General features: G+C 37.6%; 1 protein-coding gene across 1 annotated transcript in view; it reads right to left on the reverse strand.

Moving 5' to 3' along the window:
• LOC128703308 (histone-lysine N-methyltransferase 2C) overlaps positions 1–15,782 on the reverse strand; it is a 394,589-nt gene that overhangs the window by 823 nt on the left and 377,984 nt on the right. The window contains 3 exon segments of the mRNA XM_070085312.1: positions 1–1,212; positions 11,241–11,450; positions 12,936–13,038. The exon segment at positions 1–1,212 is cut by the window's left edge and continues 823 nt beyond it. Of these exon segments, the coding sequence (XP_069941413.1) occupies positions 1,123–1,212; positions 11,241–11,450; positions 12,936–13,038 (403 nt within the window). The 3' untranslated portion in view covers positions 1–1,122.

Here is a 15,782-nt window from a genome sequence, read left to right on the forward strand (position 1 = left end):
AATAGATCCACTGTAAATAGAAATTTTAAATACACCTTGTAACTAAGAATCAACTTACATAAACTGGGCCATCTTTCCATTCAATACAATTAAATCATGTATTTAAATAAGACAGAGTGCTACTGAATGATAGTACTATATTCATAAGAATTAGTCTTAGAAATGATGGAAGAACACTTTTAGGCCACTCTTGTCAAAAACAGTGGAAAGTTAGACCAGCTTATAGTAAACACTAGAAATCACATTTCCTTTCGGACAAAGAATTGCACTTCAGCCACAAAATGTTTAAATCCAATCCCTGACTTGGAAAGCTGATTTCCTTGCACAAGGCACTTGGCTTTTCTGTTCCTGCCAGCAATAAAAAGCAAAACATTCTCCATAAAAACAATGAGCAACCACATACGTGAATACCTTGTCTCATAAATGCATTACGTTAGCCAACTCTCTTTAACCTCCAGCGTCACACGAACATTTCTAATCAACCGTTGCATATTCCAGTTTGAAACAAAGAGACTCTTTTACTTATGGTCTGACACAACCATTAGTACTTGAAAAATGCTAATTTCAAATATAAATAAATTAATTTCATACAATTCAAGCAATTTGTTACATTAAGTTTTCCATACATGCATGCATCTTTACATCCACATCCATACACGCAAGTATGCTTCGATTAAAATGCTTTAAAATATACATATACACACACAGACTTACAATCAAATAGAAATGTATGTGTACTAATGCAAAATTAAAGCATATATACACAATTATAACATATATAATTTACAAGCACTCAGTCACAAGCAAACAGAAAAATAAAAAAATATCTGAACAATCAAATTACACACTATTTCAAATCAATTTTCACACACCACTATTAACTATATACTTTGGCGAGATAAGTGAGGTTATCTTTTTCATTTAGTCAAGTAAACAAAGCAATAAACTTTGACCCACATTAACTGTATTAAAGAGGCCACAAAAAGTCTGGTAATGCTGCGTATTCAAGTGTCAAGGCACAGATATTATACAACAAACCCACTATATTTCTGTTTCCATTTTTGTCTTTTGTTGCTAGAAATTAAGGTCCACATGGGACGTTGTACTTTCTGCTGGGACTTCCTAATTCATCCATTTCCTGCAGTTTTCTGCACCACACAGACAAGGAATCTTGTGGTCCTCCTCCTCATCAAACTTGTAATCATATGCCAGCTGAAAAAATAAATGAAAAATTAACTGTTGGTTATATCCTCAATAATATTCCTGTTCACGTGAAAAAAAAAAAAAAAAAAATGAGATGCAAATACATGCATATTTTTTTTATTATTTCACCAACTTGCAAAATCAATCTCATTAATGAATCATAGCTTAGCACATTAATCAAAGATGATAAAAAAAAAACTAAAGAAAAGAGATGCTTGAATTTGCTAATAGTTAACTTGAAAACCAATATAGCACTATATTCATACCCAGTTACATCTGTATCAACTTGTTACTCAAAAGACACTTGGTTTTAAGTAAATGACATAATGGTTTACTGCATTTTAAAGAACCACTGTACTTCATAAATGATGGCTGACTACTTCTAGCTCTTCAAAAATACAACACCTCTGGCCACATAGTGATAGTGCAAATGATAGTGAAAGTGTTTCTTTTTTGGATCACCCTTAGTGGGAAATGGCCAACATTAAAAAAAAAAAAAAAAAGTAAATAAAAAAAAAATTTCTCCATGGGGAAGTGGAACAGAATTATTCCTCTATAAGCCATGCGTGTCATAAGAGGTGACTAAAATGCCAGGAGCAGGGGGCTAGTAACCCTTTTTCCTGTATATATTATTTAATTTACATGCAAGGTTTCAGGTATGTCTTGCTACTTCTACTTACACTTAGGTCACACTACACATACATGTACAAGCATATAATATATACACACACCCCTCTGGGTTTTCATCTATTTTCTTACTAGTTCTTGTTCCTGTTTATTTCCTCTTACCTCCATGGGGAAGTGGAACAGAATTCTTCCTCCGTAAGCCATGCGTGTTGTAAGAGGTGACTAAATTGCCGGGAGCAAGGGGCTAGTAACCCCTTCTCCTGTATATATTACTAAATGTAAAAGGAGAAACTTTCGTTTTTCCTTTTGGGTCACCCCGCCTCGGTGGGATACGGCCAGTGTGTTGAAAGAAAGATTACTGAATTTAAAAGGAAAAACTTTTGCTTTTCCTTTTGGGCCATCCTACCTTGGTGGGATATGGCCAGTTTGTTGAAAGAAGAACAAAAAAATTTAAGTAATGAAAGACTGGATATCAGATTTGAGGGAGGGAGTATGGAGGAAGTGAGTGTTTCGATATTTGATAGTGGACTTGTTGGTGGATAGGTCTGTGAAAGACGAGGTGAACCACAGAAATGAAGAAGGGAAAAAAGGTGGGTGGTGAACTGAGACATCTGTAGAGACAAAGAATGTTATCCATGGAGGCAAAAAGGGAAATGTATGAGAGTATAGTGGTACCAACACTCTTACATGGATGTGAAGCATGGGTTGTGAATGCTGCAGTGAGGAGGAGGTTGGAGGCAGCTGAGATGTGTTTTTGAAGGCAATGCATGGTGTAAACATTATGCAGAGATTTGTAGTTTGGAGATTAAAAGGAAATCTGGGGTTACTAAAAGTATTAAACAGAGGGCTGAGGAGGGGTTCTTGAGGAAGTTTGTACTATTAGAGAGACTGAACAAAATAGGATAACTTGGAGGGAAGAGGTCATCCTAAGAAAAGTTGGACTGAAGGGGTAAAGGAGGTCTTGTATGCAACAGGCCTGGACATCCAACAGGCACGTATGAGCATGTTAAATGGGTAAGTGGTTTTTATGACTTGACATGCTGATGGAGAGTAAAGTAACATATATGAAAGTATTCAGGGAAACTGGCTAGCTGGACTCGAGTCCTGGAGATGGTAGGAACAGTGTCCACACCCTGAAAGAGGGGTGGGGATGATGCAGCTTGGATGAGCATCTGAACTGTGGTATCCTTATGCTTCCTGCAAGATAGTGAGTGTATTTCTTCTTTTTCAGGTCTTCTTACCTAAGTGAAAGACGGCTGGTGTGTTAAAAAAGTGATTTGGAATTTTGTATTCTTAAGTGCCTGTTCTTTCATGAAATTTACAAGAGCTCACACACCAAACTATAAAAAAAACAATAAAAAAGAATATTAAAGTTTAATTCAAGAGTGATATACTCATCACAATCATAAGCTCAAGTAAGGAGGTGTGATTTCTTACCAACAGCACAATGCTCAATCAGAGTTAGAGTCTCCATAGAAATTCGTAGAGACAAGGGGTGTGTCAAAGTATCTGTATTAGTGATATCAACTCTTAATTTTAATGGTATCAGTATTGGACTAAAACTGAGAATATATATCAGCTAATTTTGATAGTACAGTGGAACCACAAAAATCAAACGTATCACATATTGAATGTTTTGAAAATAGGACCATTTTTTCGGACAAACTGTCCCTATTATTGAACGCGCCCCTATTTTCGGACCGCTGGGTACGGGACCTGTCTGTCGCCCGCTCTTCCGCGTCCCCGCGCAGGCGCTGTGAGCAGCCTAGCTTTGTTTATGCTTGAGTGAACACTAACCTGCGCTCTCATTCACGCATTTTACGATTATTTCGTTGTGTTTAGTGCTTGTGGGACTGTGAAATAAGCTGCCATGGGCCCAAAGAAACTTGCTAGTGGTACCCCTGTGGTAAAGAAAATGAGAAACACCATAGATGTGAAGAAGGAAATAATACAGAAGTATGAGAGTGGTGTGAGACTTGTTGAGCTTGCCAGGATGTATGGGAAAAACAAGCCGACCATCGGTTCTATCCTGTCAAAGAAAGAACAAATCAAGGAAGCTGATGTTGCGAAAGGTGTTAATACAGGGAGTGGATGAGGTGCCTTCTTCAAAGATTAAGGAGACTGTGCCAAGTGGAATGATGTCCAAATGTTTGTGCAGAAGTACCACCCTGAGCAAGCTGAAACAAGCCATCTTTGCAACAAGTTCAGTGACAGAACCATGTCCCATTTTAGGGAAATGTTAAAGAGGTGCCAGAAACAGGGGACTGTGGACAGTTATTTTGTGAGACAGGAGTCCAGTGACTCTTAAGCTGGTCCTAGTGGCATTAACCCCAACTCCCTCTCTCCTCCTCCCTATCTTCCAGATGCCATCGCCAATCTTCAATAAAGGTAAGTAAAAATGTTATTGTATATGTATTACTATACATCCTAGGTAGTGGGTTGGTAGACAGCAACCGCCCAGGGAGGTACTACCGTCCTGCCAAGTGAGTGTAAAACGGAAGCCTGTAATTGTTTTACATGATGGTAGGATTGCTGGTGTCTTTTTTTCTGTCTCATAAATATGCAAGATTTCAGGTACGTCTTGCTACTTCTACTGACACTTAGGTCACACTACACATACATGTACAAACATATATGTACACACCCATCTTGGTTTTCTTCTATTTTCTTTCTAGTTCTTGTTTATTTCCTCTTATCTCCATGGGGAAGTGGAACAGAATTCTTCCTCCGTAAGCTATGCGTGTTGTAAGAGGCGACTAAAATGCCGGGAGCAAGGGGCTAGTAACCCCTTCTCCTGTATATATTACTAAATGTAAAAGGAGAAACTTTCATTTTTCCTTTTGGGCCACCCCACCTTGGTGGGATATGGCCGGTTTGTTGAAAGAAAGAAAGATTACTATACATAATTAAAAATTATAGTATTTGTTGTATGTAAAACTGTAATTAATCTCTATAAAATGTATTTTTTGTGTGAATATTTTTGGGTTTCTGGAAAGGATTAATTGTATTTCCATTATTTCTTATGGGAAATATTGCTTCGAATTTCAGACTTTTCGAATTTAGAACTAGCTCCTGGAACGGATTAAGTTCGATTTTTGAGTTTCCACTGTATTGGCTTAAAACTGAGTATCAGTATCAGGAAAAATTTTGGAATCATCCTACGACTAGAAGAAACACTCATAAGCCCAATGTAAAAAGTACAAGTATATCAGCAAGAAACTAAACTTAATAGCTTTAATCCTTTGAAGGTCCTTGCCATTGTTCTATGGGTTTAAAGCCAGGGTCTGTGCCGTAGTGCTACGTGATGAGCTCAGCTCACTCATAATCTGTGAGTGGTAAATTTGGGCTTAGATACAAGAGAATGTATCTATGAGGTAAGTGTGTACCATATAAAAAATATCTTGCAGCACAAAGTGCATAATGAGAAAAAAAAACAGACCATGTTTTTGTTTTAAAGCAGCGACTTTGTGGTATATTTTTGTGTGGTTTTTATGGTTGTATTCGTGGTTTCTTGGTCTCTCAAAGTAGCAGAAATGTTTGATTTTTGCTGATGCTCAAGAGTAAACAAATTAGATCATACTTCCAATACACATCAACTGGTGGGGCTAAAATGCATTCACAAATACACTGATATTATTTATACAGTCATTACAATATTGCATTACAGTAAATCTATTTTTTAGTGTGAATAAAAAATCAAAATGGAATTCATGAATAAAGCTTGAAAAAGTAACTAATAAACAAAGGAAATGTTATTTTAGTGCCAGTAATGACTGCAATGTTTATTCTGGAGCATATTTTGAAAATGGAATATTTTGAAATTTGTGTGAAATTGGCCAATAGTTGACTGGGCAGTTTCTTGTTCTCAAGTCATAAAATAGAAGGCATACTAGCAAAATAGCTAAGAATCTGGTCGAATGGAACAGTGTAATTGTCCTAAAATAGGAGTCAAAATGGGCAAAATCGCCTATATGTAAATATTGATGACTCAACAAAATTTGCAATAGCGTAATTTTGTCAATTTTCCATCAAATTTCATACTTTTCATTTTATTACCTTCAGAAAAGATTCTCATTTCATAAGAATTTTTTTTCTTTTTAATTTCTTGGACCCTATGGTCAAGTTTCAGACTGGGGGTCTGGATCCTGAAACGGTTAAATGTTAATAGAATTTAAATTTAATACTTGCCTTAACAGGGAGCCAATGCAAATAATACGAGTAGGGAGTAATGGAAACTCCAGGTGGGAGTGAAAATACCAGTCTAATTACATGATTTGGTACAGACTGAAATCTTTTAAGCAAGTAATTATGAAAATCAATAAACAAACAATTGCAACTCAATATGAGAGGAAACAAATGTGTGGATAAGGACCAAGATATTATGTGTATCAAGATATTTTAGGACTAAATAAAGATTATGAATATGAAAATAGCAAAATTTAACATTTTAATTAATGTATCCAGCAAACAACAATGAAAAATTTTGGCAGGCACCCAGATCCTTTACTGATTTAATAGGCAGTGAACCGAGTACCACAATCGAAGGTATCAAAATCTCCAAAATGTATTTCCCCGAGATTTCCCCTGATAATCAAAATAACTTTCATACCCTCATTTAGATTCTATTTTCTATTTGTCACTCACATCTGAATATAAAGAAAATGAGAAATAAAATGAAGTTTTGTATCTTCCACATTTAAAACCAGGATGTAACATAAAACAAATATTCAACTCTATGACCATCCGACAGAGAGGATAAGCCACTAACATAAGCAGTCAACAATACCAGTCCAAGAACAGATGAAGCCTGTTGAATACCATAGAGCAAAGCAGATGGCTGAGATACAGTCATTGATTACTACTTGATATAACTGACCAGTAAGATATGATTTTAGAAGAGAATGCAATTTTCCTTGAGCCACAGACCATGATCCATAATCACTGGTATTAAATATGCATTTCCTAAACAAGTGTTCAGTACCAAATTATAGCAAACTTTACACAAAGTTGACATGCAGACAAACATGACTTCACTGCAGAAAAGAAATACTGTAATTGACCTAGAATAGCACATTCAATCAATTTAGAAAGAGAAGAGCAGATCAACCAAAGCCCTTTTCACTAACTGTGGAAAATAGTCACTTTTAAAACAAGTGATCAACACAAGCTCCCTGCCAACTGGAGAAACCAAGAAAGTGAAATCCATGATACAATATGAGCCAGAACAGTCAGAGAAATCCACACCCAAGTTAAATCCAAATCCAAGTGAATATTGGCGAATTTCCTGATGAAATAATAAGAGAAATCTGCAGCCAGCTGAAAAGCTGAATCAATGGTATAATGTACCATATGGTACATTGTACCATATGGTACATTATACCATATGGTACATTGTACCATATGGTACACTGTACCATATAGTACAGGGTACAGGGACCCTTACGGAAATACGTCTCTGACTTTTTTGGGTTATCCTAGGTTCTCCAAACATATGCTGCTAAGTATAATATTCTATGTAACTTTATTTGTGTATACCTAAATAAACTTACTTACGATGCCACATGCGCTTGAGTAAGTTTATTCTGGTGTGTGGAAATACAATTACATGGATTATCATACATAGCAGCATATGTAAAAAAAACTAGGATAACCCAAAAAAGCCAGGGTCACTTATTTCCATAGGGATCCCTGTATCTGTACCATATGGTGTCCTGTACTGTATGGTACCCTGTGCCATATGGTACCCTGTGCCATATGGTACCATGTGCCATATGGTATCCTGTACCATATGGCACCCTGTACCATATGGCACCCTGCACTATATGGTACCCTGCACCTTACGTTATCCTGTACTGTATGGTACCCTATACCATATAGTACAATGTACCATATGGTACCCTGTAACATATGATACCGTGTACCATATGGTCAACAGGTGGTGTTGGTGGCATGAGACACCAGCCAAGACTGAGTGAGTGGCAATGCAAGCTAGCTACTGACTCAGCAGTTTCCACCTCAAGGAACATGTCAAGTGGCTGTACATTTGTAAATATATAATAGAACATTACTAATATACAACATTTTTTGCATATTTTTGTTGTAAACAATTATTTTAAACAAAATAATGATGAAAATATTAGTGTGTTTATTGTGTTGAATACAACAGTACCATATAGTACCATTTGGTACAATGAACCATATGGTATCATTGTACTGTATGCTACAATGTACTGTATGGTACAATGTACCATATGGTACCATTGCACCATATGGTACCATTGTATCATATGGTACCAGTGTACCAAATAGTGCCATTGTACCATATGGTACCATTGTATCATATGGTGCCATTGTACCATATTGTACCATATGGTACCACTGTACCATATGGTACCATTGCACCCTATGACACCATTATACCATATGGTACCGTTGTATTCAACACAATAACGGCACTAATATTTTCATCATTTTGTTTACAATAAACTTGTAAACAAGTTTTGTAAGCAATATAATGCTAAACAAATTAGTAGAGTTATTGTGTTGAATACAATGAGTGTACACTTATACAATATACATTATATTGGTCTCACAGGCCACAAATGTTACTAGAAAAAGAAAAAATTTAGAAAAGAAAAGAAAAAAGTATAAAAAACATAAAATAAAAAAAATGCGATTTTGCTGAAGTCGCTGATGTTGCCGCCACCCGGTCATTTTGGGTCAATTTCCCGCCGCTGTATCTCGGTAAGTACTGATCAGAAAAAAAAAAAATTGTTTTATTACCTTCACAAAAATATTATCTTTAATTCTGTAAGAAATTTTTTTTTTTTTTTTTTCAAAATTTCTTGGACACTGGGACACCCCTTCAAATTTTGGCCTTTGACCCTGAAAGGGTTAAAGAACTTGGTTTGGACAGTTTAAGGGTTAACATTGGTAGAATTACCAACAATATGTTAAGTGAAAGGACACAAATGCAACTAATGTGATATTTTGTTGTGGCAATGTTTAGCTCTCCAGGAGCATTATCAAGCCTAACGTTATGGCTTGACAAAGCTCCTGGAGAGTGAAACGTTGCCACAACAAAATGTCACATTAGTTGCAATTGTGTCCTTTTACTTAACATGTATTTACTTTGCACTTGCACACTCCCTGCACAACAAACAGCTTATACAGTACTCAATATACCATATAATTATATGCTGTATACATATCATGTGAATGTGTGTGTCCTATTCCTGGGGCAACCCTTTCCCCTCCCTCTCTTTCATACCAGATCTAGATACCTTTTTCATCCTATTCTGCTCCATCCTCTCTAAATGCCCTAACCACATCAACAACCCCTCCTCTGAATAATACTTTCTGCAATGCCACATTGCCTCCTAACTTTTACATTACAAAATCTTTGCGCAATATTAACATTTCATACTGTTCTCAAATTTGATATCCACACTGCCTCCTGCCTCCTCCTTGCTACAACATATAATTCACACCTATTCTCCATGGGAAAGTGGACCAGAATTCTTCCTAAGTAAGCCATGCGTGTCATAAAAGGCAACTAAAGTGCCAGGAGCAAGGGGCTAGTAACCCCTTCTCACGTATACATTACTACATTTACAGAGAAACTTTTGTTTTCCTTTTGGAGCCACCCTGCTTCGGTGGGTTATGGCCGGTGCATTGAAAGAATAATAATAATTCACACCCATATGAAGGAGTTAGTACCACTATACTTCCACTGCATTCCTCTTTTTTTTTTTTTTTCAACAAGTCTGCCGTCTCCCACCGAGGAAGGGTGACCCAAAAAGAAAGAAAATCCCCCCCAAAAAAATACTTTCATCATCATTCAACACTTTCACCTCAGTCACATATAATCACTGTCTTTGCAAAAGTGCCCAGATACAACAGTTTAGAAGCATATACAGTGGACCCACGCATAACGATTACCTCCGAATGCGACCAATTATGTAAGTGTATTTATGTAAGTGCGTTTGTACGTGTATGTTTGGGGGTCTGAAATGGACTAATCTACTTCACAATATTCCTTATGGGAACAAATTCGGTCAGTACTGGCACCTGAACATACTTATGGAGTGAAAAAATATCGTTAACCGGGGGTCCACTGTATAACATACCCCTTCAAACTACCAATATCCCAAACCCCTCCTTTAAAGTGCAGGCATTGTACTTCCCATTTCCAGTACTCATGTCCAGCTATATAAAAATAACTGGTTTCCCTGAATCCCTTTACTAAATATTACCCTGCTCACATTCCAACAGCTAGTCAGGTTCTCAAAAAATTCCTCTTTATCTCCTTAAATAAACATCTTTTGCTTTACACCTCGCTTACCTGTCCACCATAATCTATTTTATGGTTCACCTCATCATTCATAGATCCACCTGCCAACAGGTCCACTCTCTAATAAACACATTTACTTCCTCTTCCCAATCTGATATCTAATATTCAATGCCTAAACATTTTGTTACTCTCATCACCTTGCTTTTTTCTGTGCTCACTCTTAACCCGTAAACGGTCCAAACATATATATACGTTTTTTCAACATTTGAAAGTATGTAAAAAAAGTAGATCTTCTTTTTGTTTTTTTACATTTGAAAATGTGTAAAAAAAACTTTGATCTATTTTTTTTTGTTATATTTGAAAATATGTAAAGAAAACATAATTTACTTTTGTAGCACTAAACATGTGAACGTAGATCTGCTTGGACCGTTTATGGGTTAATTTCCTTCTTTTACATACATACACCACAAAACTGATCCAACCTTTGCCATTTCTCTTTAATTTCCAAACAAACTGTATTATTGGCAAAGAGTGACTGCAATAATTCCTACTTTGTATCAGATTCCTTATTTGTTAATCCCACATCTTCACCACATCTCTAAGTTAAACTACCAGGTGACATCATATATTCCTGTCTAAATCTTACTTTAATTGTTAAATGGTGGTTTTTCTTTTCTCCTACATACCTTAATGCGAGTCTTACTCTCTTTGTAAATACTCTTTACTAGTATACTTTTATACGAGAGCGCTTTCAGTATGAACCGCTGCCGAAAGACAGGTCATTCAACCAATTAGCGAGGTGTTAGCTATGAATTCAAATTACGTGGAAATGAGTGCCATATGCTTTCAAAATATAGTGAGGCAGAATGTTAACACCTTGGTGCTATCCTGGAACCTGGCCATGGGGCAAGAACAGAAGCAACAGTGAATTTTGATCAAAATAAACAAATAGGAAAGAAAACAGGTTATATTACTTACTACCTTTACTACCATGAGGTTGACAGATCACAAGCCATGGTATTATATTTAAGCCAACGTACATCCAAAAAGACAATTAGTTTAGGAGGAAGAAGAAAAAATTGAAACACAGTATGATACTGTACATAAATAAACGCACCTCCTCTCCTCGCAGAATTTTGCGATTGGAAATAATGAGAATCTTGAGGTCTCTCTCAACTTCGATGGTCTCTGTGTAGCAATTGGGCCCACATGAGTGGTTGACGTAGCGAGCTAGACCACCTGTTACAGTGGCATCCACAACCCGCTGGTCATCAAGACGGAACATGTAGATGCCTCGATTCTGAGCCTCATAGCGTTTTTCACGAACCTGTCATAATATAAAGGCATTTTAATAAGGGTTAACATAAAGGAGGGGTTTGGGATATTGGCAGTTTGGAGGGACTTCTAAACTGTTGTATCTGAGTGCCTCTGCAAAGGCAGTGATTATGTATGAGTGATGGTGAAAGTGTTGAATGATGAAAGCATTTTTCTTTCTTTTTGGGTCACCCTGCCTCAGTAGGAAATGGCCGATGTGTTAAAAAAAAAAAAAAAGGACTCCACAGAAGTTACTGTTTTCTTTACCACAAGTTAACATGTTTACCCCACAATATATAACACTTACTAAGCATGCCTACATGAAAAAAAGCCTCATTTCTTAGCTCATTATTAATTTTCCATCTTCCAGTATATATATAGCATTTGAAATAAGTTGAGTGTTTCGTACTCACAGCCTAGTTGATCATAAAACCTATGTTACAATATAGAAACCTATGTTAAAACAGAAACCCATGTTATAACATAGAAGTCCAAGTTACAACTTGAGATGATTTCATAAGCCATAATCCATTTTAATTTTACATATTTTTAACTAAGAATGTTTATCCAATATTTTACTCTGATTTATATTTGCATATCTAAAGCATTATCTATTGTTTAAATAATTTGTATATGTTAATTAAGCAAAACAGAGCTACAATAATTTGTATGTGAAGGGGCATGCAACAGGTGGACATGTCTTAAAATTTCAACCAAACTGAAGGTAGAAAAAATCAAGAGTGACAAAACAAAGTAGAGTATCCCTATTAGGTTTTCTGTAATGTGAATGATTTTATGTAGTTCAATACAAATATGAATGAGTACTGAAATTATGATAGTGAGTGTTATTCCTTCATTGGGTCACTTCATTGGGTCAATGTCCCCATGATCTAGTCCCAGACCTGACCTCCAAGTGGATCAAGGCCTCATCAAAATCAGGCTGTTACTGTTGACTGCACTCAGGCCAGCATATGAACCACAGTCTGATCAGAAACCAACTTAATGAACATATCAAGTGCCCTCTTGAAGGCACCCAGGGGTCTGTTAGTAATCTCCTTATGCATGAAGGGAGGCTGCTAGTCTTGTTTTGAGTCTCTTACACTTATTGTGTAATCTCATACTGTACTCATGGCAACCTTGTTTTTCACTGGGAATATTTTGCACCAACTGCCAAGCCTCTTGCTTTCAGATGGAGTGATATCTGAATGCAGATTTGGGACCAATCCCTCTAGGATTTTCCAGGTGTAAATTATGATACAACTTTCTCGTCTATGTTCCAACAACTACAGGTTGAGGGACTTTGAACAATGCCAGTAACTGAGGTGGAGTACTAAACTTACACATGCAATGAAGGTTCTCTGCAAATTCTCTAGATCAGCAATCTTGCCCACCTTGAGTGGGACTGTTAGTGAATAGCAATATTCCAGCCTTGAGAGATAGCTACTTGGGAAAAAAAAAGCTCTCGAGTATAAGACAGAACACTTTACAAGTATCTTACCTCTGCCAACTCTGAACGGATGATCTCACCAATGTACTCGATGATCATAGTGTTCTTTTCAATATCTCTTGCAGCATACAGACCAAGTCCTTGGATCTTAGACCTATCAAATAAAGAAGCAATCATCAAAGCAGGAACAAGTTAATGCAATTTAACACTTTCTCAACAGTCACAAAAGTAAATGTTACTTTTAGTATTAACTAAAACTCCAAGAAAGCATACACCTAAAAAAAAAAAAAAAAAAAAAAAAAAAGTGTATATTTCTCCACATTTCTTAATCAATGCTACTAAGACATAGCTTAGAATGCTATTTATTATTATTATTATTATTATTACAGTCTCTCCCCACTTAATGACGGAGTTCTGTTCCTAAGACCACGTCGGTAAACGAATTTGTTACTAAGTGAGGAGCATACTATAATGGTAGTGGATCTGTGTCAACCATCTTTGATATTGTTTTAATGTCACCTTTGCACTATTTATAACATTCCTGGTATATTTTTAAATGTTTATACAGTAGTGTACTTTATATTGTAATAAAGAGAATAGAGGAAATAAGCTCTACTATACATTATTTAATTATGCATACTGCTCAGAGAGCCTGTCGTAAGTCCAAGTCGTCGGTAAACGAGTACGTCGCTAAGTGAGAAAAAGCTGTATTATTATTACTACTATGGTACATCCACTTATACTGCAAGCTCACATAATGCAATTTTTGTGTAGAAGTGATTGAAAAAGCACAAGCAAAATTTCGTAGTGTGTAACAATCAGGATATTGCATGCAATACTTTTTTTTTTTTTTTTAGCAAACCGGCCGTATCCCACCAAGGCAGGGTGGCCCAAAAAGAAAAACAAAAGTTTCTCTTTTTAAATTTAGTAATTTATACGGGAGAATGGGTTATTAGTTCCTTGCTCCTGGCATTTTAGTCGCCTCTTACAACACACATGGCTTACGGAGGAAGATCCACTTCCCCATGGAAGTGGAACAGAATTCAATACATATCAAGAGAAAATGAACTACCAAGTGACACTTGAGTGGAAGACAGGGAAGACTACCAAGTGACACTTGAGTGGAAGACAGTGAAGGTGGAGAAGGGAGAGGAAGGGGAGGGAGGGAAGAGGGAAGGAGAGGGAATGAGAGGGAAGGAGAGGGAAGGGGAGGGAAGGGGAGGGAAGGGGAGGGAAGGGGAGGGAGAGGGAAGGAGAGGAGGGAGAGGGAAGGAGAGGAGGAAGCAGGAAGGAGGGAGAGGAGGAAGCAGGAAGGAGGGAGAGGAGGAAGCAGGAAGGAAGGAGAGGAGGAAGCAGGAAGGAGGGAGAGGAGGAAGCAGGAAGGAGAGAGAGGAGGAAGAAGGAAGGAGGGAGAGGAGGAAGCAGGAAAGAGGGAGATGAGGAAGCAGGAAGGAGGGAGAGGAGGAAGAAGGAAGGAGAGAGAGGAGGAAGAAGGAAGGAGAGAGAGGAGGAAGAAGGAAGGAGGGAGAGGAGGAAGCAGGAAAGAGGGAGATGAGGAAGCAGGAAGGAGGGAGAGGAGGAAGCAGGAAGGAGGGAGAGGAGGAAGCAGGAAGGAGGGAGAGGAGGAAGCAGGAAGGAGGGAGAGGAGGAAGCAGGAAGGAGGGAGAGGAGGAAGCAGGAAGGAAGGAGGGAGTGGAGTAAAGGAGGGAAGTTAAAAAAAGTAGAAATAGGAAAAGGAACAATAAGAGGAAAACTAGGAAATGGAGATACAGGAGGATGAGGTGCACAAAATTTTAGACAACGATTTTTTTTTTGTAAAACTATTACAATAGCATACAATGTGTGAAGATCACTAGTCAGTGGTAGAAGCAATCCTAAAGGTAGACAAAGACAGATGTTTTGATTTTTCTTTTTTTAACAAGTTGGTCGTCTCCCACCGAGGCAGGGTGACCCAAAAGAAAATCCCCAAAAAGAAAATATTTTCATCATCATTCAACACTTCCAAGTCACTCACACATAATCACTGTTTTTGCAAAGGTGCTCAGAATACAACAGTTTAGAAGCATATACGTATAAAGATACACAACATATCCCTCCAAACTGCCAATATCCCAAACCCCTCCTTTAGAGTGCAGGCATTGTACTTCCCATTTCCAGGACTCAAGTCTGGCTATGTAAAAATAACTGCTTTCCCTGAAACCCTTTACTAAATATTACCCTGCTCACACTCCAACAGATCGTCAGGTCCCAAATACCATTCGTCTCCATTCACTCCTATTGAACACGCTCACGCACGCCTAATGGAAGTCCAAGCCTCTCGCCCACAAAACATCCCTTACCCCTTCCTTCCAACCTTTTCGAGGATGACCCCTACCCCGCCTTCCTTCCCCTACAGACTTAAACGCTCTCCATGTCATTCCACTTTGATCCATTCTCTCTAAATGACCAAACCACCTCAACAACCCCTCTTCAACCCTCTGACTAATACCTCTATTAACTCCACATCTCCTAATTTCCACACTCCGAATTTTCTGCATAATATTTACACCACACATTGACCTTAGACAGGACATCTCCACTGCCTCCAACCGCCTCCTCGCTGCTGCATTCACAACAGATCACACCCATAGAAGTGTGTTGGTACTACTATACTTTCATACATTCCCTTCTTTGCCTCCATGGATAACGTTTTTTGACTCCACATATACCTCAATGCACCACTCACCTTTTTTCCCTCATCAATTCTATGATTAACCTCATCCTTCATAAATCCATCCGCCGACACGTCAACTCCCAAGTATCTGAAAACATTCACTTCTTCCATACTCCTCCTCCCCAATTTGATATCCAATTTTTCTTTATCTAAATCATTTGATACCCTCATCACCTTACTCTTTT

Source organism: Cherax quadricarinatus, chromosome 15 (genome assembly GCF_038502225.1).
Source record: "Cherax quadricarinatus isolate ZL_2023a chromosome 15, ASM3850222v1, whole genome shotgun sequence".
Classification (NCBI taxonomy): domain Eukaryota; kingdom Metazoa; phylum Arthropoda; class Malacostraca; order Decapoda; family Parastacidae; genus Cherax; species Cherax quadricarinatus.